This window comes from Ursus arctos, unplaced genomic scaffold (genome assembly GCF_023065955.2).
Source record: "Ursus arctos isolate Adak ecotype North America unplaced genomic scaffold, UrsArc2.0 scaffold_19, whole genome shotgun sequence".
NCBI lineage: Eukaryota > Metazoa > Chordata > Mammalia > Carnivora > Ursidae > Ursus > Ursus arctos.
In genome coordinates this window covers 45,003,180-45,027,436 of record NW_026622863.1, presented here as the reverse complement: position 1 = coordinate 45,027,436, position 24,257 = coordinate 45,003,180, and the positions used below count along the sequence as shown (strand labels likewise).

At 51.1% G+C, this 24,257-nt stretch overlaps 2 protein-coding genes across 2 annotated transcripts; both read left to right on the top strand.

The window, feature by feature from the left end:
• The first annotated feature begins 3,171 nt into the window (after window positions 1-3,171).
• On the top strand, window positions 3,172-16,262 carry BLVRB (biliverdin reductase B). Its single transcript, XM_026482279.4, has 5 exons — window positions 3,172-3,345; window positions 10,800-10,964; window positions 11,101-11,190; window positions 12,498-12,626; window positions 16,007-16,262. Exons 1-5 carry the CDS (start codon window positions 3,267-3,269, stop codon window positions 16,162-16,164), a joined length of 621 nt encoding a protein of 206 aa, XP_026338064.1. The 5' UTR covers window positions 3,172-3,266; the 3' UTR covers window positions 16,165-16,262.
• A 2,304-nt stretch (window positions 16,263-18,566) lies between these two features.
• On the top strand, window positions 18,567-22,037 carry SERTAD3 (SERTA domain containing 3). Its single transcript, XM_026482280.4, has 2 exons — window positions 18,567-18,768; window positions 20,744-22,037. Exon 2 carries the CDS (start codon window positions 20,750-20,752, stop codon window positions 21,344-21,346), a length of 597 nt encoding a protein of 198 aa, XP_026338065.1. The 5' UTR covers window positions 18,567-18,768; window positions 20,744-20,749; the 3' UTR covers window positions 21,347-22,037.
• The last annotated feature ends 2,220 nt before the right edge of the window (window positions 22,038-24,257 follow it).

Genomic DNA, 24,257 nt, shown 5'->3' with positions numbered 1-24,257 from the left:
TGTGATCAGATGATTGCATTAAACAGCCCCAATTCTTCATCCTTAAAACCGCATCCTTGGCTGTATAACTCTCGACCGTTCTTCTACTGTAGGGATGGGAAAATTGGAAGAGTGTCCCCTTGCAACCCTGACTCTGGGTTTGGCCCCATGACTAGCTTTGACCAACAGAATTAATGGAAGTGCTGGCGAATTCTGAGCCTAAAACTCAAGAGACTTTGCATGTTTTTGCTTGATTGTGAGGGTGAGGGAAACACTGTCAGCATAGTCCTGGTCTAAGGCCCCAGTCACTAAAGCCAAGGCCAGCTACAGCAGCCAACAGTCAACACCGCTCCCAACCCCACAACCCAAGATGTGCATAAGCCCAGCTGAGCCCAGAAAAACTGCCCAGCTGAGCCCAGCCTGCCACGGACCTCAGACTTGATGGTTAAATAAACACTCAGTGTTTTAAAACACTGAGTTTGGGGGTGGTTCCTTACGCAGCAGCTAACTGACATATTGTCTGATCAAGAGCTAGGCTCTAGACCACTGCCAGATTGCACGTATGAAATTTAAGGGGGTGGGAGACATCAGATACGTCTCCTCCTCCCTCTGGGCCCCGATTCCAAGACTAAGAAAGGAGGGAACTGCGGAGAGATCGATGTCCTTCTCAAAGACTCAGAGAGTCGACAACCCACCAAACTGTAGGAAAGCAGGGTCCAGGTCTTGGTCAGTGTAGTGGAGATTGTCCCTTTTGGTGGACACTCCAAAATCCACTGTTATTCTTCTCTCCTTCCGTGGAAAGCTATAAGTGGGCACATGGCTACTTACCACCTGTGTGACCTTGGCCAGTCACTTCCTCTCTCTAGGCCTCAGTTTGTTCATCTGTAAAATGGTAATGATAACAGTGCCCATTTCCTAGGGATGTTTGTAGATGAAATGAGTTAATAATGCAGGGAACATGGTATCTGGTATATGCAAGCCCTTGATACATGGTCCTTGCTACTATTATTCAACCTCTGGTCACATACCTTAGCAAATCAAAGTGCCTGTGCTTGATTCAGACAGACATGAGTTCAAGCCCTGCTTTATTCCCGCTGTATCTTTAACCCATCTTTAACTTGGCCTCTCTGCCTCAGTTTCCTTGCCTGTTAAATGGTGATCACAACTGTTTCCTCAGTGGAGGATACTTGGGGATGGGGAGGCACTTAGCACTTGGTGAGTGTCAGCCCGCGTTACAGCCCTGGCCATTACACGACTGAATGGAGAAGGAAGGGAGGAGAAGGAGATGGGGGAGAAGGAGACGAGGAGGAGAAGGAAAGAGGTGTCCTGCGGCCCCAGCGAAGGCTCGAGGCTGGGGGTGGGAATCGATGCTTTAACCCTTCCGAGGCCGCGCCTGCCTCTCCCTGCAGTCTAGTCACCGCTCGCAAGGAGGGGGCCTGGGAAGGACAAGGCCTGGGTGGAAGACCCGCGCATGGCGCGGAGGCTGGCTGGGCTGAGAGGTGGGGACTCATTCTGCCCTGGACCCTTCCCCTCCTCCAGCCGGGGAGACCCTAGGGGCTCAGGCCATGCTCACAGCGCGCGGGGGAGGGATGCTCGGGCAGGTGGGGAGATGCTGCAGGGAGGGGCTGTCACCCCACACCGCTCACCTGGGCCCGCGGCCGCCGGTGCCGCTGTCCCCGCTGCTCGCAGCGCCCGACCGCCCTCCCTGTCGGCGTTCGGGGCCCGGCCCGGCCCGACCCGGCTCCGCTCGGCCCCGCCGGCCCCGCCGCTCGACCAGATCCGCATGCGCCGCCGCCGCCGCCGCCGCGCCTCCCCCGCTCGCGCGGCCGCCGCGCTCAGCGCGCCCCCGGGACCCCCTCCCGCCCGCGGTCCCCCGCCGCCTCGGCCGCCTGCAGCGCTGGCCCACGCGCGGTCACACACCGAGCCACAGCACTCGCGGGGCCAGAGGTAGCGTCACACACAGCCACGCACCCTCACGGGGTCACACACTCCGACACCGGCACACACACACAGGGTCACATACAGCGTCGCAAACATTACCCACAGCCACACACTCACACAGTATCACCCCCCCATGGGGTCACGCAGAGTCAAACACTCGAACTCAGACGCAGTCACACGCTCACATGAGGTCCCACACTGGCACAGTGCCCGACAGCATCACACGTAGTGACACACTCGAATAGTGCCACTCCCACCCACGCTGTGTCACACACAAGCAGGCATATGTCATACACTGTCGCACACTCCCATGGGGTCACAAGGAGTGTCATATACTCACAGGTCACAGACAGCTTCACTGTCACACAGTGTCATACACTTTTTACACACTCAAACTTGTCACGCCAGTCACACCCTCACATGTCACACACCCTGCACTGTCACACACTCTTACGTCATACAGTCACAAGAGGTCACAAATAGCATCACAACAACAGTTAACACCCACAGCCACACACTCAAATAGGGTCACAGTCACCCATCCTTACATGACACGGGGGGTGTCATACACTGTCACTGTCTAACAGCCACACACTCCCATAAAACACATCTCACACATGTCCCACACCATATCCCCCAGCTTCATGGATGCGTTCAACATCACAGGAGGACACAGTGTCATCCACAGTGGCACCACAAAGTCACAAAAGAACAGCATCAGTGCTTGCCACACGTGGTGTCACACGCAGTCTCATACTGTAACATAGTGCTACACGCTGAGGAGGGCACATGGTGTCATCCACAATCTTGCCCTCCCTTGGGGTTACTCACACAGTCCCACAGAGTCACACGGGCACATATACACACAGTTACAGTGTCACACCCTCCCTCACTTTCTTCCCTTGCAGCTTCCAGAAATCCTTGGGGCACAGTGTGAATCCCAGGTCAGCGTCAGGCCCTAGGAGAGGGGGGCGTGAGCTAGGAGAGGTCGGTGGGCGTGGCCCGACTTTCGCCCCGCCCCCGGCTAGAGCGCAGAGGCGGGGCACCGCGTCCACCCACGCTCCTCCCATTTGGCAAGATAGGGCCACACCTCCCAGTCTAAGTGACAGGCGGAGAGGGCGGTGCTGGGCGGCCTGGAGAGGCCTGCCCCCTACTGTCCCGCCCACCGCGTTCATCCTAGCTAGAGGCGTGGCCGGTTTGGCCCGGAGGCAGGCTGAGGCGTGGCCTTCTGTTCCTGCCCCGCCCCGTCCCTCCCTCCAGAGAAGGACAGAGCGGGCGGCCCAGCAGCCATTCGGTTCCCGCGCGTCGTGCAACTCCGTGGCCTCGCACCCCCACGACTCCGCAGAATGGCCGTCAAGAAGATTGCCATCTTCGGCGCCACGGGCAGGACCGGGCTCACCACCCTGGCGCAGGCGGTGCAAGCAGGCATGAGCTGGGGTGGGCGGGGGACGTCTCAGGGTGCACTTGCAACGCATTAGAAGGGGTTCTTGGGACTCGGGTGAAGCTGGTTGGGCCATCACTGCTTTGCTTTGTGACCTAGTTGCGAAGGGGACAGAAGGGGGGACGCTGTGAGATCCAATTTTATGTGAGTCCAAGGACTGGGAATTGGCCCTGGGAGGTAAGGGGGACTCCAGTGACAGGTTTAAATACAGTGCTCTTACGAAACGTTGTTATTGTAGTTGTGGTGGTTGTTAGCTTACCCAGCGAAGGCTTACTTAGCCAGGCAGTGGCCTGCCTCCCAGCACCTACAGCTCTTCACCAGTGTTAAATCCTCACAGCCCTCATGTGCGGTGAGAACGAGTATCACCTCATTTGACAGAAGAGAAAACTGAGGCCCAGAGAGTGACTTGCCCAATATCAGACAGCTGAAAGTGGTGGCTCTGGGATTTGAACCCAGACTGTGCCCTTAACTGCCAAAAGTCCACCAGCTTCTGGCCTGGACACCAAGGCTGGAAGTTGAGAAGGCTGGGGGGCCGGTTGCTGTGAGCACCTAATGGAAGGAGAATAGTGGAGACATAATTGAAGACTTGGGCACTGGTCGTGGGAAAGTGGGTGAGAGCTGGAAATTTGCAATTGCCTCAAGAAAGGGGATAAGCAGCCTCCCTGCCTCCACCATCCAGACTTCACCAACCCCCAGCGGAGCCTGGGACTTTCAGATATAGGGCCCCACCCTTGCTGGCCTCAGTGACTCTGAAGATATTGACTATCTGGGTGCCCCAAAGGGATGGAGGCTGCTAGGATCCCACTCTCTGATGTCTCATATGTAGCCCAGCCCACCCTTGGAGGACTTTGCCTGACCGTTCTCATCAGGCCCACGGCTCACCACTGCTTCTCCAAGAAGACCTAGTGAGGATCTTGATTTGTGGGGAGGGGGAAAGAAATTTGCGGATAAGCATTTCTTGGGAAGGAAGTAAGAGGGAGAAGTTGAGAGGTGCTGAGTCACCATGAGGATCTCGATTCCCATGTGACTACCTTACCCTTAATCCTGAATTCCACTGAATTGGGCTTGTCCACCCTGTTGGTCACAATTGGGACTGCACCCGAGGGAATTGAGAGCTGAGGCCTAGGGGAGGCCCTGCCTTCTCACTGTGGCTCTGACAAGTCTCTTCAGAGACACAGCGAGCCTCTGAACCTCACTGTCCCCAACAGAAAAAGAAGAGCTTGATTGAGCTGGGGTTTTATTTATATCGATGATTCTATAGACTGATGCCAGCCTGCCCGCATTCAAATCCCAGCTCTGCCACTTACCACCTGTATAGTCAAATGCCTTGTCATCTGTGTGCCTAGATAGCTGGAAAGTGGGAATAAAACTAGTAATGCTTGTTCCGGGGTGCTTGCAATGATTAAATGAGATAATATATGGAAAATGCGCAGAACCGTGCCCAGTATATACTTGGCGCTCAATAAGCCTTCTTTACGCCGAGTAAACTCATAGCCGTGTGAACCTGGCTTAGTTGCCTAAAATTGCCTCAATTTCTCCATCTTCAAAATGGGCAGATAATAATACCTTTTATGGTTGTTGCAGTCTGGTTGCTTTTCAAACTGTGGGTCATCGTGAGTTCTGAAATATACTTAATTGGTCATAAAGGAGTCAGTGTATCGCATGTTGAATATTGGTTTTATGAACCTTCTTTCAGTTATATATGCATGGATTTGTATATACTGGGTTAGGCTTTGAAATCCATTTTGTATTGAGGGTTGAGATCAAAAAAGCTTAAAAGGGGCATGATCTCTGCAACTTACTCTCAAATAGTTAGGAAAAAATATTATATATATATGTTTATGTATGAATGTATTTATATACCCACATATACAATTATGTATGCTATATATTACACACACCCAGAAAGATAAAGCAAAAGCAAGCATGAGAATTGAGGTCTTGCAACTTTCCTAGAAGTCTGAATTTCTTTCAAAATAAAAAATTAACAGAAAAATATAAAGTAAGAGATTTGTAAAAAAAAAAATTTTTTTTTTGGAAATACCTTACAAACGCTGTTTATTCTAAAGGGTAGAAATCTGTGAATTCTAAAACACTACTGTTTGGTATGGTAGCTGCTAGTCACATGTGGCTATTAAAATTTACATTTAAATGTGGGTTGCATCAAAAAAATTTTTGGAAAAAAATACCATTCATCTGTAGAAAGAGCTTAGCACAGCACTTGGCCTATAAGAAGTTCTCAATAAATGTCACTAATCAGCAAAAATAGAACACTAATGGGCACCCTTGCACTGAGCCTGTGTCGAAGCTCTCACTCTCCAGGAGAACATTTTCGTTCCCAGGAACACCCAGAATTTACTGGGGTCTGTTTTAACCATTGGTAGTTAAACGATACCCACATTGGCACCCTGGAAGCCCTCGTTGCTCCCTGATGTGTGTGAGTACAACACAGGTTTTGTGTCATTCCCTTACCAAAGGTAGTCACACAGGATAGGAACACTGGGATTTATCGTTTTCATGCTAGAGAGGAAACTGGGGTCCAGTCAGGGAAGGTGTTTCCTGTGGTTCCTCAGCCAGTAAGTGGCAGAGCTGGAACCCAGGTCCATGGGGCAGTAAAGGCTGTGCATTGGTATTTATAAAATGTCAGGGAGATGGTGGCAAATATGACAATGTCCCCAGACCTGCAGGGCCATTGATTTACTCCAGGGCAGCATTAAGTAGGACCGTGACAGAGGACACCCAAGTGGCTAGGGGCCTGGGGAAAGGATAAAGGGTGCTCCTGGCAGAGGGGACAGCATGTGCAAAGGCCAGGAGGCAGGAAACGACATGATGTATTTGAGGAACTAAAGGAGGTGCGGTGGGTGAAGAGGGCAAGTGGCTCTAGCACAGCCTGGAAGGCCGTCGTGAGGAGCATAGTCTTTATCTCAACGCACTGAGGGGAGGGGAGTCATGGCAGGGATATGAGCAGGAGGGCACTCCAGTATAACTCTCTGGCTCTGTCTGGCTGCCATGTGGAATACAGATGGGAGGGGGTGAGACAGGGGCCAGGAGTCCAGGGAGGCCTAGACCAGGACAGGAAATAACATTCTTTTTGTTTGTTTGTTTTTTAAAGACAGGTTTTGTTTGTTTGTTTGTTTTAAGATTTTATTTATTTCTTTGACACAGAGAGAGAGAGAGAGAGAGCACGCACAAGCAGGGGGAGCAGCAGAAGGAGAGGGAGAATCAGGTGCCCTGCTGAGCAGGGAGCCTGATGCAGGGCTCAATCCCAGGACCCTGAGATCATGACCTGAGCTGAAGGCAGACTCTTAACTGACTGAGCCCCCCAAGTCCCCAGGAAATAACATTCTGAGATGATTAAAAAGCATAATAACAGCCAACACCCATATATCATTCGTTCCTGTGCCAGGCAGTCCGCTAAACTTCATTTGTTTGTCTTAGTCTTATACTTTTTATAACAGCTTTGTTTTGTTAAGATTTCATTCACATCCCGTATAATTCACCCACTTAGAGTATACAACTTAGTGCTTTTTGGCCTAATCACAGAGTTGTGCAGACATCATCCCAATTAATTTAGAACATTTTCATCACCCCCAAAAGAAATCCCTAGGAGTCACACCCCCGCCCCCCATTTTTCTTCTCAACCCTTCCCCCAGCTGTGGGCAACTGCTCATCTACTTTCTGTTTGTACAGATTTGCCTGTTCTGGACATTTCATGTAAAGGGAATCCTACGCTACATGGTTCTTTGTGCCTGGTTTCTTTCACTTAGCAAAAACAATTTTTCAAGGTGTATCTATGTTGTAGCAGGTATCAGTATGTCCTTTCTTTCTGTTGCTGGATACTGTTAGGTACATTGGATAGACCACATTTTATTTATCCATGCAGTTGATGGGCATTGGGTTGTTTCCATTTGGGGCTATTATGAATATGCCTCCGTGGACTTTCATGTACAAGTTTTTGTGTGAACATATGTCTTAATTTCTCTTGGGCATATAGGTAGGAGTGGAAAGGCTGAGTCATATGGTAACTCCATGTTTATCCTTTTGAGGAACTACCAGACTGTTTTCCAAAGCGGCTGCATCATTCAACACACCCATTAGTAGTGTATGAGGGTTTCAATGCCTGCATGTGCACCAACATTTAAGGTCTGTCTTTTTATCACCCATTCTAGTGGGTGTGAAGTTGTATATTGTGGGTTTTTTTTTTTTAAGATTATTTATTTATTTATTTGACAGAGAGAGAGACAGCCAGCGAGAGAGGGAACACAAGCAGGGGGAGTGGGAGAGGAAGAAGCAGGCTCATAGTGGAGGAGCCTGATGTGGGGCTCGATCCCACAACGCCGGGATCACGCCCTGAGCCGAAGGCAGACGCTTAACCGCTGTGCCACCCAGGCACCCCTGTATATTGTGGTTTTGATTTACATTTTCCCGATGACCAATGGTGTTGAGTATCTTTCCGCGTATTTGATTGGCCATTTGTGTTATCTTCCTTGGAGAAGTCTCTATTCAGATATTTTGCCCAATTTTTAATTGGGTTATTTATCTTTTTATTTCTGAGTTGTAGGAGTTCTTTACGTATTCTAAATACAAGTACCTTATCAGATGTATGACTGGCAAAAGTTTCTTCCCATTCTATGAATTATCTTTTCACTTTCTTGATGGTGTCCTTGCATCACACGTTAATTTTGATGATGTCAGTGTGTCTATGTTTTCCTTTGTTGCTTGCGTTTTTCATGTCATAGCTAGGAAACGGTTGCCTAATCCAAAGTCACAAAGACTTATACCTATGTTTTTTTCTAAAATTTTTTATGGTTTTAGCTCTTACATTCAGGTCTTTGATCATTTTGAGTTAATTTTCATATATGGTGTGAGGTAGGGATCTGACTTCATTCTCTTTACAGGTGGATATCCAGTTGCCCCAGCACCATTTGTTGAAAAGACCATTCTTTCCTCCCATTGAATTGTCCTGGTACACTTGCCAAAAATCAACTGACCACATTAAACCTTTAGATACGTTATTTAAATCTACATTAACCCTTTAAGGTAGAGACTATTATTAGTGTCGCTTTATAAATGAAGGCCCTAAGGCCAAGAGAGGCTAAGTGACTTGCCCGTTGTCATACAGGTAGTGGTGGGGCTGCAATTCAAACCCAGGGTTACTTTGAGCATTAAATGAATTAATATATGTAAAGTGTTGTATAAATATTATCCTTCTTATCATCATCATTGCCCCAGAATGTTCAAATCTCCCACCATCTGTTTTTTTTTTTTTTAACATTTCAGGGTTTTTTTTCTTTTTATTATTTTTTAAGATTTTCTTTATTTTTTTCCTTCTTTTTTTTAAAGATTTTATTTATTTGTCAGAGAGAGAGAGAACACAAGCAGGGGGAGCAGCAGGCAGAGGTAGAGGGAGAAGCAGACTCCCTGCTGAGCAGGGAGCCTGACGTAGGGCTCGATCCCAGGACCCTGGAATTATGACCTGAGCTGAAGGCAGACGCTTAACCAACTGAGCCACCCAGGCGCCCCTCCGTTGCATTTCTGTTTCAAACATGCACAAAACATCCTCTCCCCAGCATCCAGTGATGTCTGACACACGGTGACTTCTCAGTGGTCGTAGTAACACCTGTTCTTTGCATGCCGCTGCTCTATAAACTCTCACTAGGGTTACAGGCAGGTCTGCGGGGAGGTCAAAGGCCTTCCTCAAATAGGCTATGGGGTTGGGCAGTGAGGTCTGTGGTGACGCACCAGCATGCAGAGCCAGGACTTGGGGTACCTGTCCTTGTCCCAGCTGTCCGGCATGGCAGCAGTGCGGGGAGGGGGCTCTGCTCTCCCACGTGCGACCCTCTCCCGTCATTTGTTTTTGAAATACATGATGACAGAACTGGAATAATTTTGTTGGTTTTCCTCTTCTCATTTTCCGAATAATGAATTACTCCTCCCATAGCTGTCCGTGATGACCCATGAGGTTTCTTTGTTAGTATCATTATGAACTCACAGATTTTTAAGTATTTCATGTGTTTCAATTCTTCGTCATCAATATTCTTTTGGACAAATCATATTGTCCCTGATTTTTCTAGTGAGAATCCCTTGGAGTGGCTTCTGTGTCCTTTCAATATGGCGCCTCATTCGTTAGGCACTGCCTTAGTAGCTGACGGTACAAGATATTCCATGCTCGTCTTGTCCTTTCCCTGCCCCAGGCCTGCAATCAGCCCTTCCTCGAAGGAGCTCTGGATCACTTACCACAAGAATGATATTTAGAGGCTGTCGTAGTCAGCTCGGGCCGCGGGCCGCTATAACAAAACACTGTAGACTGGTGGCTAAAACAAGGGATGTTTACTTCTCATAGTTCTGGAGACTGAGAAGTCCAAGAGCTCAATAGATTTGGCTTCTGGCAAGGACCCTCTTCCTGGATTGCAGACAGCTGTGTTCTTGCTGTGCTCTCACCTGGTGAAGAGACAGCACTGGTCTCTCTTCCTCTTCTTCTTCTTCTTCTTTTTTTTTAAGATTTTATTTATTTATTTGAGAAAGAGAGTGAGAGAGAGGGGGGAGGGGGAGGGGCAGAGAGAGAGAGAGAAAGAGAGAGTCTCAAGCAGAACCCACGATGAGCGTGGAGCCCAATGCAGGGCTCGATCCCATAACCCAGAGATCATGACCTGAGCCGAAATTAAGAGTTAGATGCTTAACTGACCAAGACACCCAGGCGCCTCTCTTCCTCTTCTTATAAGGACACTAATCCCATCATGGGGCCCCCACCATCACTTCATCAAAACCTAATTACCTCCCAAAGGCCCCATCTCCAAATACCATTGTATTGGAGGTTAGGGTTTTAGCATATGAATTTGGTGGGGGGTGGGGGGCATAAACATTTAGTCCCTAACGGAGACCACAGTTAATACTTTTTTTATATCATCATTTCCATACACCCAAACAGTAACATCCTTTGCCATTGTTTAGAACAAAGGAAGAAATATATTTGTTGTGAACTTTAAAATGGGCATGTATCTGTGGGGACACAGAGTCACTCAAAATTCTGTGGGAGGGGACATACCAAGGTGATGTTCACAATCGTTAATGACCACTTAGACCAGGCCCAGTCCTTCAGAAGTAAGCCTGGGCGACCAATCCTAGCATTGGGCAACCTTTGGGCAACTCATGGTTTGCTCTGTACCTCACTTTCCTCTAGGACCATGGATGGGGGGTATAGACAGTGTGATCAGGCTTTAACCCTTTAGTTGCTGGAGAGTGGAGAAGTCTGGGGAGTGCTGGGGGAGGCCCTTGGAGGCAGGTTGTTTATAAACTGGAATGAAGGTATTGTCCCATCACAGGGGACCTGGGGGGTGGATTTGGGGGTTTGTGGCACCCTCTAGGACCCAGCCCCTGGAGCCTGGGGTGCCAGCCCACAAACCCACTGATGTGCCTCTCTGCCCTTCTTTGCCCACAGGTTATGAGGTGACAGTGCTGGTGCGAGACGCCTCCAGGCTGCCCCCAGAGGGGCCCCAGCCGGCCCACGTGGTGGTGGGTGACGTTCTGCAGGCGGCCGATGTAGACAAGACCGTAGCTGGGCAGGATGCCATCATCGTGCTGCTGGGCACCCGCAATGACCTCAGTACTGGGCCCCCCCTCTGCCCACGGCCCACCCCTGGGCCTCGGCCCCCAGCACCACCCCCGCCCCCGGCCCCACCCCTGCCACCCCCACCACCACCGCCGCCTGCTAGTGACAGCCACTCTCTGTCCCCTCTAAGGTCCTACCACAGTTATGTCCGAGGGCGCCCGGAACATTGTGGCGGCCATGAAGGCCCATGGCGTGGACAAGGTCGTGGCCTGCACCTCGGGTGGGTGGCGGGGTCTTAAGGATGGGGCTGAAGGGTGGGGGGTAGGTACTGGACAGGCAGCCAAGGGACTTCTGCAAGGTGGCATTGGAGCTATCCCAAGTTACTGTGCATTTATTGGGCACTAACTGTGTGCATGAACCTTGTGGGGGTGATGCTGGGGACACAGTGGTGACCAGTAGAGCCCCAGGCCCTATACTCATGGGTCTCATAGATGAGACCGAAGTGGTGAACAGACCCATCATCGCACAGTGATAGGCCAGAGTAGTCAGCACCAAGATGGAGGAACACAGAGGGCTCAGGGGCAGAACAGAAGCCCCAAGGTGGCAGCTGACCAGCCCGAGAGAGGGGCAGAGAGCGCCTCCTACAGGAATGACAGAGCCAGGCATACACAGACCAGGTCTCTACCCTCGCGGAGCTCCCCAATTACGAGGAGAGGGACATTAAACAACTGGTTGCCTCGAATAATCCAAAAGACAGGGTACAGGGTTCATAAAAGGCACAGTTCATGCTGACAGCATTTACGGAGCACTTACCGTGGGCTAGACGCCATCTGAGTGCCTTAGGGATGAATGCCACTTAATCCTCACAAAATTGAGTATGTATGCTCACAGCGGCACATAGTAGGCGCTCAGTTGATAGTTGCTGTTCTTCCATACAATGCAACCCTTTATGGAAGGCAGCGGAGGCACAGGGAGGGAGGCAGGGAGGCCCACCAGCTGACCCGTGTTCACACAGCCCGTGCTGGCAGACCAGGCTGTCTTGTCTCCACGGTCTGCATGCCTTGCCTCTGTGTATCATCCTCCCCAGTTAGGGAAGCGAACTGAGGGAGGGCAGAAGGGTCAGCAGCTGCGAAGGCTCTGAGGTGGGAGTGTGGCTGGGGCAGAGTGTGAAAGGGAGAGTATCGGGCGCCGAGGTCAGGGGGCTGATGGTGCCACATCTGGTGGGGCTCTGATGGGGACCCTGCTTGCACCCTGAGTGAGATGAAGCCACAGATGAGCTCTGACCCTCTGGCTGTGTACAGGCCCCATCTGGCTGCATGTGGGGAACAGATTGTGGGGGTAGAGGCAGGCGGACCCGGGAGGAGGCGGCTGCACGGTCCAGATAGGAGGTAACTGGACAAGAGCAGGTGGGGAGAGAAGTGGTCAGGACTTCTGTGGTGGTCAGAAAGACAGGAGGCTGGGACAACTGGAAGGCTGTAGAGAGCCCCTGTGGGGTTTTGTCCTGGCATAAGGCCGGCAGGCTATGTGGCCTGGCCAGTCTGTCCTCAAGCTTTGGCTCACTGTGCCCTGTGTCCCCCCCCCCCCCAGCCTTCCTTCTGTGGGACCCGACCAAGGTGCCCCCACGACTGCAGGATGTGACCGATGACCACATCCGGATGCACAAGGTGCTGCAGGAATCGGGCTTGAAGTACGTGGCCGTGATGCCACCACACATAGGTGAGTGGGGCTGGGACCTGGCAGGGTCGCCACCAGCCTGCCCCCTCCTGTCCACTGGAGAGATCTGTCAGGCCTTCCCCGGCCAGTCTAAAATTGCAGACCTTCCCCTTACACTTTCTCTTCTCTTTCTTGCTTGATTTGGTCTCCTTTCTGATACCCTTTCGGCTCTCTGTTGAACCAACCACCTCAAATTTACAAATGTAAAACAACAACCCTTATTTATTATTATTATTATTACTACTACTACTACTACTATTATTATTAGAAGTGAGTTACTGGAGCTAGCCCATATTCAAGGGAAGGGGACTTACCTTTCACCACACTGCGTGTCATTCCTTTCTTTATCCTATTTAGTGTGGGTCTCTATCACTAGAATGTCAACTCTTCGAAGGCCCGGATTTTGTCTTGTTTTGATCACAGCTGTGATCAGTGCCCAGAACAGGGCCGAGCATATAGCAGATGCTCAGTAAACATTTGCGGGATGAACTAATCCAGGGGAACCACACGTCCCAGTGGCATTGTGGAGAGGCTCAGTAAACTACACCTACGTCCTCTTTTCCTCTCCCACGTCTGGAATCCTCCTTGAGAGACACACAGAGTCAGACACGGGGAGACATTCATTCGTTCGTTCATTCATTCATTCATTCATTCATTCATTCAATGAATGTCTCTTGCATACAGAGCGCGTGCCCTTACAGGCCCTGGTGACACCGTCTGCTCTCAAGAGGCTCACATTTCTGGCAGGGAGACAAGGAAGCTAGATGCTCTTCCTGTTAGGTGTGCTGTGGGGAACGGAGAAATGCTCAAGCACAGAGAAGGGAGTAATGGGGAGCCGTTTATGGAGCACAGACTCCGTAAAGCGATGGCTTCACACAGCAAGGGAAGGAGGCAGGTGAATGCCCGTGGAAGGGAGGACTGGGATGAGGGAACAGCAGCGCAGAAGCCCAAAGGCCCAAAGGCCAGACCCTTGTATCTCCTTCACAGTTGTCTGCTCACTACAAGAGCAGTTCTTTTTTTTCTTTTTTAAAAATTTTATTTATTTATTTGAGAGAGAGAGAGAGCATGCATAAGTCGGGGAGGGGGCAGAGGAAGAAGCAGAATCGCCGCTGAGCAGGGCACCCGATACAGGGCTCGATCCCAGGACCCCAAGATCATGACCTGAGCTGAAGGCAGACGCTTCACTGACTGAGCCAGCCAGGCGCCCCTGCTCTGAGCAGTTCTGCTTTGCCCTCTGCCTCTGGGGGCCCCTGACAGGAGGAGGCCTGCATACCTTCTAGAGGGTCAAATAAGGCTCAGTGTTTAGGTTCAGTTCAGAGCCCTATTGGGACCAGAATCCTAACTTGAATCGGCAGCAGGGAGGCTGCGGGGTGCAGAAGCTGGGTAAAAATATGAGCCCCAGCACCGTGTGGACTTCAGGCCCGTAGCCTCTGAGCCTTGGTTTTGTCATCTCTGAACAGAACGCATATTACTTCTTGACCTACTGGGTTTGAAGTGAAGCCCAGAGACATCATGCCTAAAAATTCTTTAACACAGAGTACCTTTCTAAAAAAAGGGAGGGGGCACCTGGGTGGCTCAGTCGGTTAAGCATCTACCTTCAGCTCAGGTCATGATCCCAGGGTTCTGGGATCGAGCCCCGCATCAGGCTCCCTGCTCAGCGGGGAGTCTGCTTCTCCCTCTCCCTCTGCACCCTCTCTCCGCTCATGCTCTCTCTCAAATAAGTAAATAAAATCTTAAAAAAGAAAACGAAAAACAACACAGAGTACCTTTCTTCGGTTTCTTTTTTTTTTTCTTTTTTTTTGTAGTATGTGTGTAAAAACTTTGAAACCTCCAGAAAAGTTGAAGAAATTAAAGGTTTATGAATATCCATAAACCTTTCATCTAGATTCAATTAACACTTTGCCCTGTTTGCTTTACTTTTTATGCATGCCTCTAATGGGTACATGTGAATACATGTGGAGTATATATATTTTTTAATAGTACGTGTATATATATGTTTTTTTAATTTTTTTTTTGGCTGAACCATTTGAGAGTAAGGAGCAGACATCATCACACTTCATTCCTAGAACGTCAATAGGCATCTCCCAAGAAGAAACATCTTTTTTTTTTTTTTTAAAGATTTTTCATTTATTTATTTGACAGAGATAGAGACAGCCAGCGAGAGAGGGAACACAAGCAGGGGGAGTGGGAGAGGAAGAAGCAGGCTCCCAGCGGAGGAGCCTGATGTGGGGCTCGATCCCATAACGCCGGGATCACGCCCTGAGCTGAAGGCAGACGCTTAACCACTGTGCCACCCAGGCACCCCAAGGAGAAACATCTTTGGGAATGACCCACACTACCATTATTGCACCAAGGGAATGGACGTTAACTCTATCACGACATTTAGTGTCCATTTCATATTCAAATTTCTCCAATCATCAAAAAATACTGGGATGCCTCGCTGGCTCAGTTGGAAGAGTTGCAACTGTTGATCTCGGGGTCGTGGGTTCAAGCCCCACATTGGGTATAGAGATTACTTAATAAAATCCTTAAAATGTCCCCTCCCTGCAAAATCAGGATCCGATCAAGGATCATGGGTGTGTTTAGTTGCCATGTCCCCTTGAATCTGGACCAATTCTCCATCTCTCTTTTTTAAAATATGGCTCATAAAATTAACCAAGCCAGGTGTCTTTCTAAATATCCCATGTTCTGGATTTCTCTGCTTCTTTTCTCTCAGGCTCAGATTAGACACCGTTGGCAGGAATGCCACCTGGGTGAGGGTGTTGTGTTTCCTACTGCACACGATTCCAGGTTGCCCCTGCACCAGGAGCTGCATTCAATCCCTCAGTTAAGTTCGTCGCTGTCAGAGATTTCTAATTATCATAATGCAGCCAACAGATGCCCTCCTAACGGCCAAGTTATACCTCCAGATGGAAGGACCCAGAGCAAATCTAGCCTTTGCCACTGGGAAGTCACCCTTTGCAACCCTGGGAAGTGACTTTCTCTCTTGCAGATCCAGTTTGCCCATCTGTAACCTTGAGTTACTCATCGTTCCTAGTCTAGTCCCACTTTGTTTCTCTCCCTGTAACATACTACCTATTTTACACCTGGATTTGTTGCCTTTTCCCAGAGAACTTCTGCATGCAAGGGGCAGGGGTTCTTATCTGCTTTGTCCCTTGCTGGGTGCCCAGCCCCTGACACCTCATAGACCATCAATAAGGATTTGTCGAATGAATGAAGTAAGGGGTATAGACTGGCGTCCTGCACATTTGTAAGGGTTTCATACATCGTTGACTCTTACACCCTCTGGGCTGGGCATGCTGTAAACACCCTGGAATGGTCACATGCTGTGGGAAGGGGAAAGGACATGGGCTTCACCCATCCCGTGTGTCCTTACCTTGCAGGAGACCAGCCGCTGACGGGGGCCTACACGGTGACCCTGGATGGACGAGGGCCCTCCAGGGTCATCTCCAAACATGACCTGGGCCACTTCATGCTGAGCTGCCTCACCACCGATAAGTACGACGGGCACAACACCTACCCCTCCCACCAGTACGAATAGGGCTCTGACCCTGTCCGGGAGGACAGCATTCTGGAAAATGGAGAACAGAGGAAAGGAGTAAATAAATCTTGAGCCAAGAGCTTCAAATGATTCTAGAAGACCCGACTCTGCGACTTTTCCTCTGTCTGGCTTTGTCTGGGTGGTTCAGGGTCTCTATCTGCGTCTGTGGAAGGTTTTCATTCACTTCCTTGTCCGGCCCTGTGCTAGAGACCAGGTGAGGACTGTGAGGACCCAGGGATGCCCTTAGCTTCACAGATCTCACACTCCAGTAAGGAAGACGCCCCCGGTCCTAGAGAGTGACAACCCAGAGTGGCCACAGCTCTGAAGGAGGAAGCCCAGAGGGCTGAGAGAACTGCCTGACCCAGCGTGGGGAGCAAACAAGTTAATAATACTTAGCTCGGAAGGGAGGAGTGGTTGACGCCAGGAGGCTGTTACGTGGAAGCCAAACTGCAGAATCATTGTAAAAAGCTTGAGCTTTATTCTGAGGTTCTGTGCAGGGAATGGAGCAGGAGAGAGGCGGGGAGGGGGCACAGTCAGGTTTGTGTTTTATAAAGCTGCCCTTGGCTGCTGGGTCAATGTGGATCAGAAGCCTGCTAGAGGCTGGAGCCCTAGGGTACCAAGACAGAGGTCTTGAGTGGGACAAGAGAGTGGGCGTGAGCAGAGTGGAAGTCTATGATGGGGGAGGGAGGGAGAGAATCCAGGAAGAAGCATAGAGCTAGAACCTGGAGACAGGGTTACAGTGGGGCCACTCTGAGACAGGGGCCCTAGAAGAGGGGCAGGTTTGGGAGGGGGAGGGGGAAGAATGACCCCTCCAATCGTGTCCCTCTTTGATATCTACTGTCCCCTGCCCGTGTTCCCCAGAGACACCTTTCCCAGTGAGCCACTCCTCTCTCCCTACTTCCAGCCTCCCCCACCTACCCAACACCTTTTCCCTTTCCCCTGGGGGGGGGGGGAACACACACACAAAATCCATTCCATTCCTATATTGTTTCTGCAAGCAGCAGGATGACTGGTTGACAAATTCCAACCGATGACAACTGGTCCGAAGAGCCTTAAGCCTCCCTTCCCAGGGGTCACCTGGAGAAAACTGTCTCCCCCCCCACCCCCGCCCTTGGTGAAACTTGTGGGGGTGGGGCACTACTGGTTCAGGCTTTCAAGGCACTAGCACTGTGGTTTGTTGTTGTTATTGTTGTTTTTTCTCTGCCCTCTTTCTCTTTCTGTCGTGCTGGGCATTTACAAAACTTTCACTGGGTGCCTTCTTTGTGTCCAGCCATGTGCTAGGTGATGCTATGGACCAAGCACTGGGTGACCGAGATAACCTTGGTTGGTACCTGCCCTCCAGGGGCCCACAGTCCCGACCGCAACTGCACATGGCCAGGAATGGGAGGCAAGGGCAGGGGGGTCAGGGCCAGGACGGGGGAAGCCCAGGACACCATGGCATCCCAGAATAGTGCCTAACCCACTGGGGAGCATCAAGGGAGAGCTTCTGAGAGGAGGAAACTTTTGAGAGGAGTTCCCGTGAGAGGCAGCCTGGGAAATGAAAGTGTATTTTCACGATGGGGAAACAAGTTTGAAGAACCAGAGGCTCTTCATTGTCATTTTTGAGTACTTGCTAGGGTTCCTAAAACACTGGGGATAAGGCAGGGAAGAAGACAGACAAAAATCTCAGCGTTTATGGTGGTGGCAGGCACGCGAAGTCATTTTGGAAAAACTGAAAGTCTATCAGTGTGGCCAGATCACGGGGAGCAAGGAGGAGTGTGCAGCAGGCCAAACCGTGAAAGGCTTTGTGGCAAAAGGGGAGGAGCTGGGACTTTGTCCCCAGGGCAGTGGAGAGCAAGAAATGCGTTCCCAGCAATGGAGGTGCCATCCCGCGTGAGAGAGGAAGGATGGGGCGCCGGGGGGTGCAGGAGAGACCACCACAGGACAGGCTGAGAAGTCCTGAGGATTTAGAAAGGGGCCGCGGGGCACAGAGTATGGGGGCAGGAAGACAGGAACTGGGGGGCGATCTCGCAGGTAGCGTAGGCCGCACCGAACCATTGGCTGGTCTTCAGCTGCGTCATCCTCCGCTCCGCAGCGCCCGCCCTCGGAACCCCGGGGGCGCGGCCTCCGCTAGGGGCTCAGCCCCGCCCCGCGCCCGGAAAGCGGGGTGGGGAGGGGCGTGCCAAGCGGCCTCGCCCCCCCGCCCCGACGGGGTCCTCACCTGGTATAAAGGGATCGCCGAGAGCAATGCTGACGATTTTGGAGCGAGATCAGTGGCTGAGTTGAAGGAAACGGTTCTGACGTCCTCGCCACCCTCCACCCTAGACACGGGGCCCCGCCCCCAGGCGAGTCGGAATCCTTTAAAAGGTCCGGGGTGTAAGGAAAGGGAGGCCGGTCGGGCGTCTCCCGGCAACGGACCGGAGGCTCCACCCAGCCAATCCTCGCCCCGCGGCGGGCAGGACTCCAGCCAATCGCGGCTCGCGGTTCGGCTCCGGGGCGGAGCTGGGTGGGCCGGAGGCCAAACCGAGAGGCCCTGGGGAGGTGAGCGAGGTTTCTACTCAGCACTGGTGGGTAGTAAAGCTGCGGACGTTCCAGGACTTGGTGATTGCGAACCTGGCAGCGAAGGTGAGAGAAAGAGAGAGAGAGGCCACCCGGCTTGAGATTTGTCTTGAGTTAGGGAAGGTGGAGGCGCGCCCCCGGAGAGTTGTGGAGGCGGGGTCTGGGCGTGGGTAGGGGGTCAGATAAGAGTGACTGATAGAGTTTGTGGGGTTTGGGGACTGGTGACTGAATTCGAGAGCGCGGACTGAAGGCGAAGTTGTTGGGGCAGGATCTTCAAGTGGACGGAGTTTGAAGTTGGGACATGTTTGGGAGTGTTTGGAGAAGCGAGAGAACCAAGGAAAGAACTTTTGGGGCAGGAAATCTCAAGATTGGGACAGTTCTCGTCTCCTGGGCGGGTTGAATTCGGGGCTCCAGTGTTCTGGAAAAGGTGTGAGGGGTTGGGGCTGGGATCCCGGGCATTTGGAAAAGCGAGAGAACTACGTGCAAGAGGGAGTGAGGGAGACGCAGTGGCGGAGAGGAGGTGCTGGAGAGAGTCCCATGTTCAGGTATTGGAGTCAGAGGGAGAGTTGGGAGATGAAGTCGAAAGGCGTTTGAAAGACGGGAGAATAGGGGAAAGTTGACGGGTGAGGGTATCAAAATTAGTCTCCCGAACGGAGTAAATCGGAGAGCATTTGTAGTTTTTGAGCGATGTGTCGGCGCCTGGGTCTCTGGACCCGAGAGCAGTTTTGGGGAAGAATCTGGGGCCTTCTTGGGGTCCGAAGGACCGGGAGAAAGCCGTTTTAGGGCCGGAGTCTGGGGTGGGGGAGGGGCGTTCCAGGCGTGGAGCTCAGACCCACAGCTCTGGAGGCAGCGGAGGGCGGGGCTCGGCAAGCGCCGGGCAGCTGGACGTCCGGGTTCCCTTCCCCCACCTGCTCCGGGCCCTGTGCGCATGCCCTGAGGGAGGGCGGGGGAGGTTGCTCCCTCTGGCGTGCGGAGCCTCTGGGGATTGTAGTGCAAGCTCAACGTTAACGCACGTGCCAAGCAGCTATTGGGCCCACATTTCCCAGAAGCCCCTGGGCTAAATTGTTGCCTGCCTGGATGCTGAACGGAGATCCGTGGAGGGGGCGGAGCCTGGCAGGAGTCGAGTTTTAGCAAGTTTTCTTATGGGGCGCGCTTTGGGGGAAGCGGAAGGAGTGACAGAGAGGAGGGAGGCACCTTCCCAGCTCTTGGGTGTGCTTCCAGTCGGTTAGGAAGAGGGCATGGAAAGAAATATACTCCCTGGGGCGCCTGGGAGGCTCATTCAGTTAAGCGGCTACCTTAGGCTCCTGTCATGATCCCGGGGTCCTGGGATGGAGCCCCGCTTGCAGCTCCGCAGTCAGTGGCGAGTCTGCTTTTCTCCCACTCCCTCTGCCCCTCCTCGCCACTTGTGCTCTCTCGCTCTCAAATAAATAAAATCTTAAAAAAGAAGGAAAATATCCTCCCTGTGAAAGAAGAGTCTCGACAAATAGGTGTCCTAACGGGGCTCCAAGGGCTCGAATATAATGGGCAGTCAATAGATAAAATATTGAATGAATAAATGGCAGTTAAATTCTTGGTCGTTAAGGTTAACTGTAGATGGGCCCCATGCATATTTTACACGTGGGGTCTCCTTGAGAATATGGTGAGAATTTTTACAAGTCCTCATTTTACAGATGGGGAAACTGAGACCCAGAGAGGCAGTGTCACCTAACTTACAAAGATCAAACAGCTGAGCAGTGTCAAAGGCAGAATTCAAACTCAGGTTTCCCTGCCTCCAGCCCGGGTCCCTGTACTCAGACCTGTCATATGTGACACTTTTGAAGATACGAGTATTGTGTCTTAAGGAGGCAAATTCACTATTCAAGGCCACAGAGGCAAGTAAGTGGGATGCAGACCCAGCTATGTTTCAGTCCAGATCTTGTTTTCTTTATCATGTTCTTTTAGTCTCTTCCTCAGCCCTGTGGGATTCATATTATGTCCATTTTATAGATTTGGGATTTGAACTAGCCCCACTGCGTCTGACTTGTCCCTCTTCTCTCTTTAGGGCAACATGGTAGGAGGCTTGAAGAGGAAACACTCCGATTTGGAGGAGGAAGAGGAGGATGAGAAGTGGGACTGGGGTCCAGCAGGCCTGCGGAGCTACCAGCAAGCCCTGCTTCGAATCTCCTTAGACAAAGTTCAGCGAAGCCTGGGCCCCCGAGCACCCAGCCTACGCAGGCATGTCCTCATCCACAACACCCTCCAGCAGCTCCAGGCCGCCCTTTGCCTGGCTCCAGCACCTGCCCTGCCCCCTGAGCCCCTCTTCCTGGGCGAGGAGGATTTCTCCCTGTCAGCCACCATCGGCTCTATTCTCAGGGAACTGGAGACATCCATGGACGAGACAGAGCCCCCTCAGAATCCAGTGGCTCCTCCAGGCGCCCAGAACGAAGTGCTGCCCCAGCCCGATCCAGTCTTCTTAGAAGCTCTGAGCTCCCGGTACCTGGGGGACTCCGGTCTGGATGACTTCTTTCTGGACATTGACACATCTACAGTGGAGAAGGAGCCTGTGCTGGCCCCACCGGAGCCGCCTCACAACCTCTTCTGTGCCCCAGGGTCCTGGGAGTGGAATGAACTAGATCACATTATGGAAATCATTCTGGGATCCTAAAACTTTGGGGGCTCTTTCCTCATCTCAGCCTTGGTGGGCTGGATCCCTGGATGCAACTGTGTGTGTGTGTGTGTGTGTGTGTGTGTGTGTGTGTGTGTTTGTGTGTGTTTTGGTGGGGTCTCTAAGCAGTGACTGTGACCTCCTTCCCTCCCATTTCAGGGTTCCACAAACCGTCTTGCATGTGTGTGTGTGTCTGGTTACCGCAGCCTTCTGTGAAGGTGGGTCTTCCTGAATTAATTTATCTGTTCCAAATGCCTTAACGTGACTCTGTTTCTGGGAGTCTGATTTCCCACTTCCCACACTTCTTCTGCCTTTCCCTCCAGTTCCTACTCCCCTTGTGACCACTGGGGCCTCAGGGAAGATAAAGCTGGGCCTGTCAGAGGATGACAGGGACATGCTGCCTGGTTGCTATGGGAACTCAGACTTTGCCTCTTGCACCTCAAGGGAGCAGGAGGGGCTTGCCTCCTCCCCCAAGGTTGAACCCCACCTCTGTGGCAAGACCCCAGTCCCAGCAGTCTCCTGATTCATAACCAGGCCGGACCACGTGCAATAGGGTGGAAACCAAACCGCTCCATGCCGCATTATTTAAAAGAAAGGCGGGTTTTTTGGTGGGTTTTGTTTTTTTTGTTTTTTGCTTGTTTGTAATGACTTTTTTTTTTTTTCTTTTTTAATAAAAGTATTTTGGAAGGGGTGGTGTTGCCTAAAGTTTCTAAACTTCAGTGGGTCAGTGGGAGGTACCTGGTAAGTTCCCTGGACACCTGCACCACTTACCTGCCAAAGTGGGGCAGGCGTATTATTAAACATAATAATATCTGAGTACTTGTTAAGAGTACTATTCTATCCACTTCGTTTGAATTAAGTCATTTAATCTTCATGATAATATAGAATTCTGTTGACAGGCTTTACATTGGAGGAACCTCAAGTTCAGTGGGGCCGAATCACTTGCTCCCCAACACACCACAAGAAAAGCAAGGACCCGGGAGCTAGGACTCTTAAGTTGGCCTCCAGACGCTGGTTCTTAACTATTTGTGTTTTTGCTTCTTTTTTTTTTTTTTTTTTAAGATTTTATTTATTTATTCGACAGAGATAGAGACAGCCAGCGAGAGAGGGAACACAAGCAGGGGGAGTGGGAGAGGAAGAAGCAGGCTCCCAGCAGAGGAGCCTGATGTGGGGCTTGATCCCAGAACGCCAGGATCACACCCTGAGCCGAAGGCAGACGCTTAACCGCTGTGCCACCCAGGCGCACCTGTGTTTTTGCTTCTTGGTAAACTTAGATCCCTAACCACATGGGGGCACACAGGAGGGAGAAACTGAGTTCCGTGAATTACCAAAAGGATAGGTCACTCTTAAGAGCTTAAAAAGTCATTCCTTTCATTGTACGCAATGTATTGCTGGGGCCCAGAGGGGAAAGAAAATGCCCAAAGATAGCCAGTATTAGTGTAGATCTTTCTAGGGGCGCCCGGGTGGCTCAGTCGGTTAAGTGTCTGCCTTCAGCTCAGGTCATGATCTTGGGGTCCTGGGATGGAACTGAGTAGGGCTCCCTGCTCAGTGGGGAGCCTACTTCTCCCTTTCCTTCTGCCACTCCCCCTGCTTGTCTGCTTTTGCGCTCTCAAACAAAACAAAACAAAAAAAAAACCTTTAAAACTATTTAAAAAAAAACATAGATCTTTCTAGAAAACTGTTGACCAGGCTGAAGTTACAGTGCTAAGGATTTATTTGGGATGTACAAGCCCAGGCTGGTGAGTGGAGAAAAGAGAGGCCCAGGAAGATGGAATGTGATACATTGCTGCACTGGCTGTCTGCAAAGACCTTTGAAGACTCAACAGGTGAGTTTACACAGCATTAGGGACTTTTCTGGAAGGGTTGCGAAGAGGAACCACACCAGGGTGGAGTCCACAGGCTAGGAAAGGAGGGGGATTTTGCCTGCGCTTTGTGGCCCAAAGCCAGGATTCTCGCCCTGAGAGGGGCTTTGCATCTAAGTCTGAAAGCGGTGGGGTAGCTGAAGGGGTGCAAATCAAGAGAAGAGTTGGTCATGAGAACCTCAAGGTACACAGGTTTCACATCTCAATATGGATGCCCATTGGATCATGTCTTACTGCTACTTAAAACTCAGTGATCAGTGACTTCTCACACCCAGAATAAAACTCAAACTTCACTAAGACCTGTAAGACCTGGCAATCTTGCTCCTGACTTTGCAATTTAATCTTCCACTCTTCCTTGCCTCCAGTCACACTGGTCTCATTTGACCCCAAGCTCATCCACCCCAGGGCCTTTGCACTTGTTAATGACCCATTTCTCCTATAGCTTCAATCTGAATGTCCCCTTCTCAGAGTGGTCTTCCCTACCCCACATAGCTTACCATGGCCAGGTGCACCATCCCCCCACCACACTCTATTTGATTTTCTTAGTAGCACCTATCCTATCTCAAGTTATTTATTACCTGTTTATGGTTAGCCTTTTGGTCTATTAGCAACTCTGAGAGGGAGGGGTTTGCTGGTCTTGGCCCAGCTGTATGCCTCAGTGCATAGAACTACGCTCTGTACAGGTGTGCACTCAAAAACAATTTGGGGGGGGGGGGCTATTGTTGAAAAAACGAACTCTCGACCTTGCAAAGCTCGGGCTCCACTCCTGTGCTCCAGCTATACCATTCTCTACAGTTCTTCAAACACACCAGCATGTCCCAACCTCAGGCCTGCAGTAATGCCTGCCTCACCGAGTGAGCGATTGTGTAAACCGTGAAAAGGAGAACCTAATGTACCCCTAAGGATTCCCATAATTGCTTACATTTATTGAGTGCCTACTGTGGGGGCCTGGTGCTCTTCCAGGCTGGGGAATAAAAGAGACAGCTCCTGCTCTCATACAGCATTGTAGTTGAGGAAGGCTGAAATACACAGAAAAATAAGTAAAATGT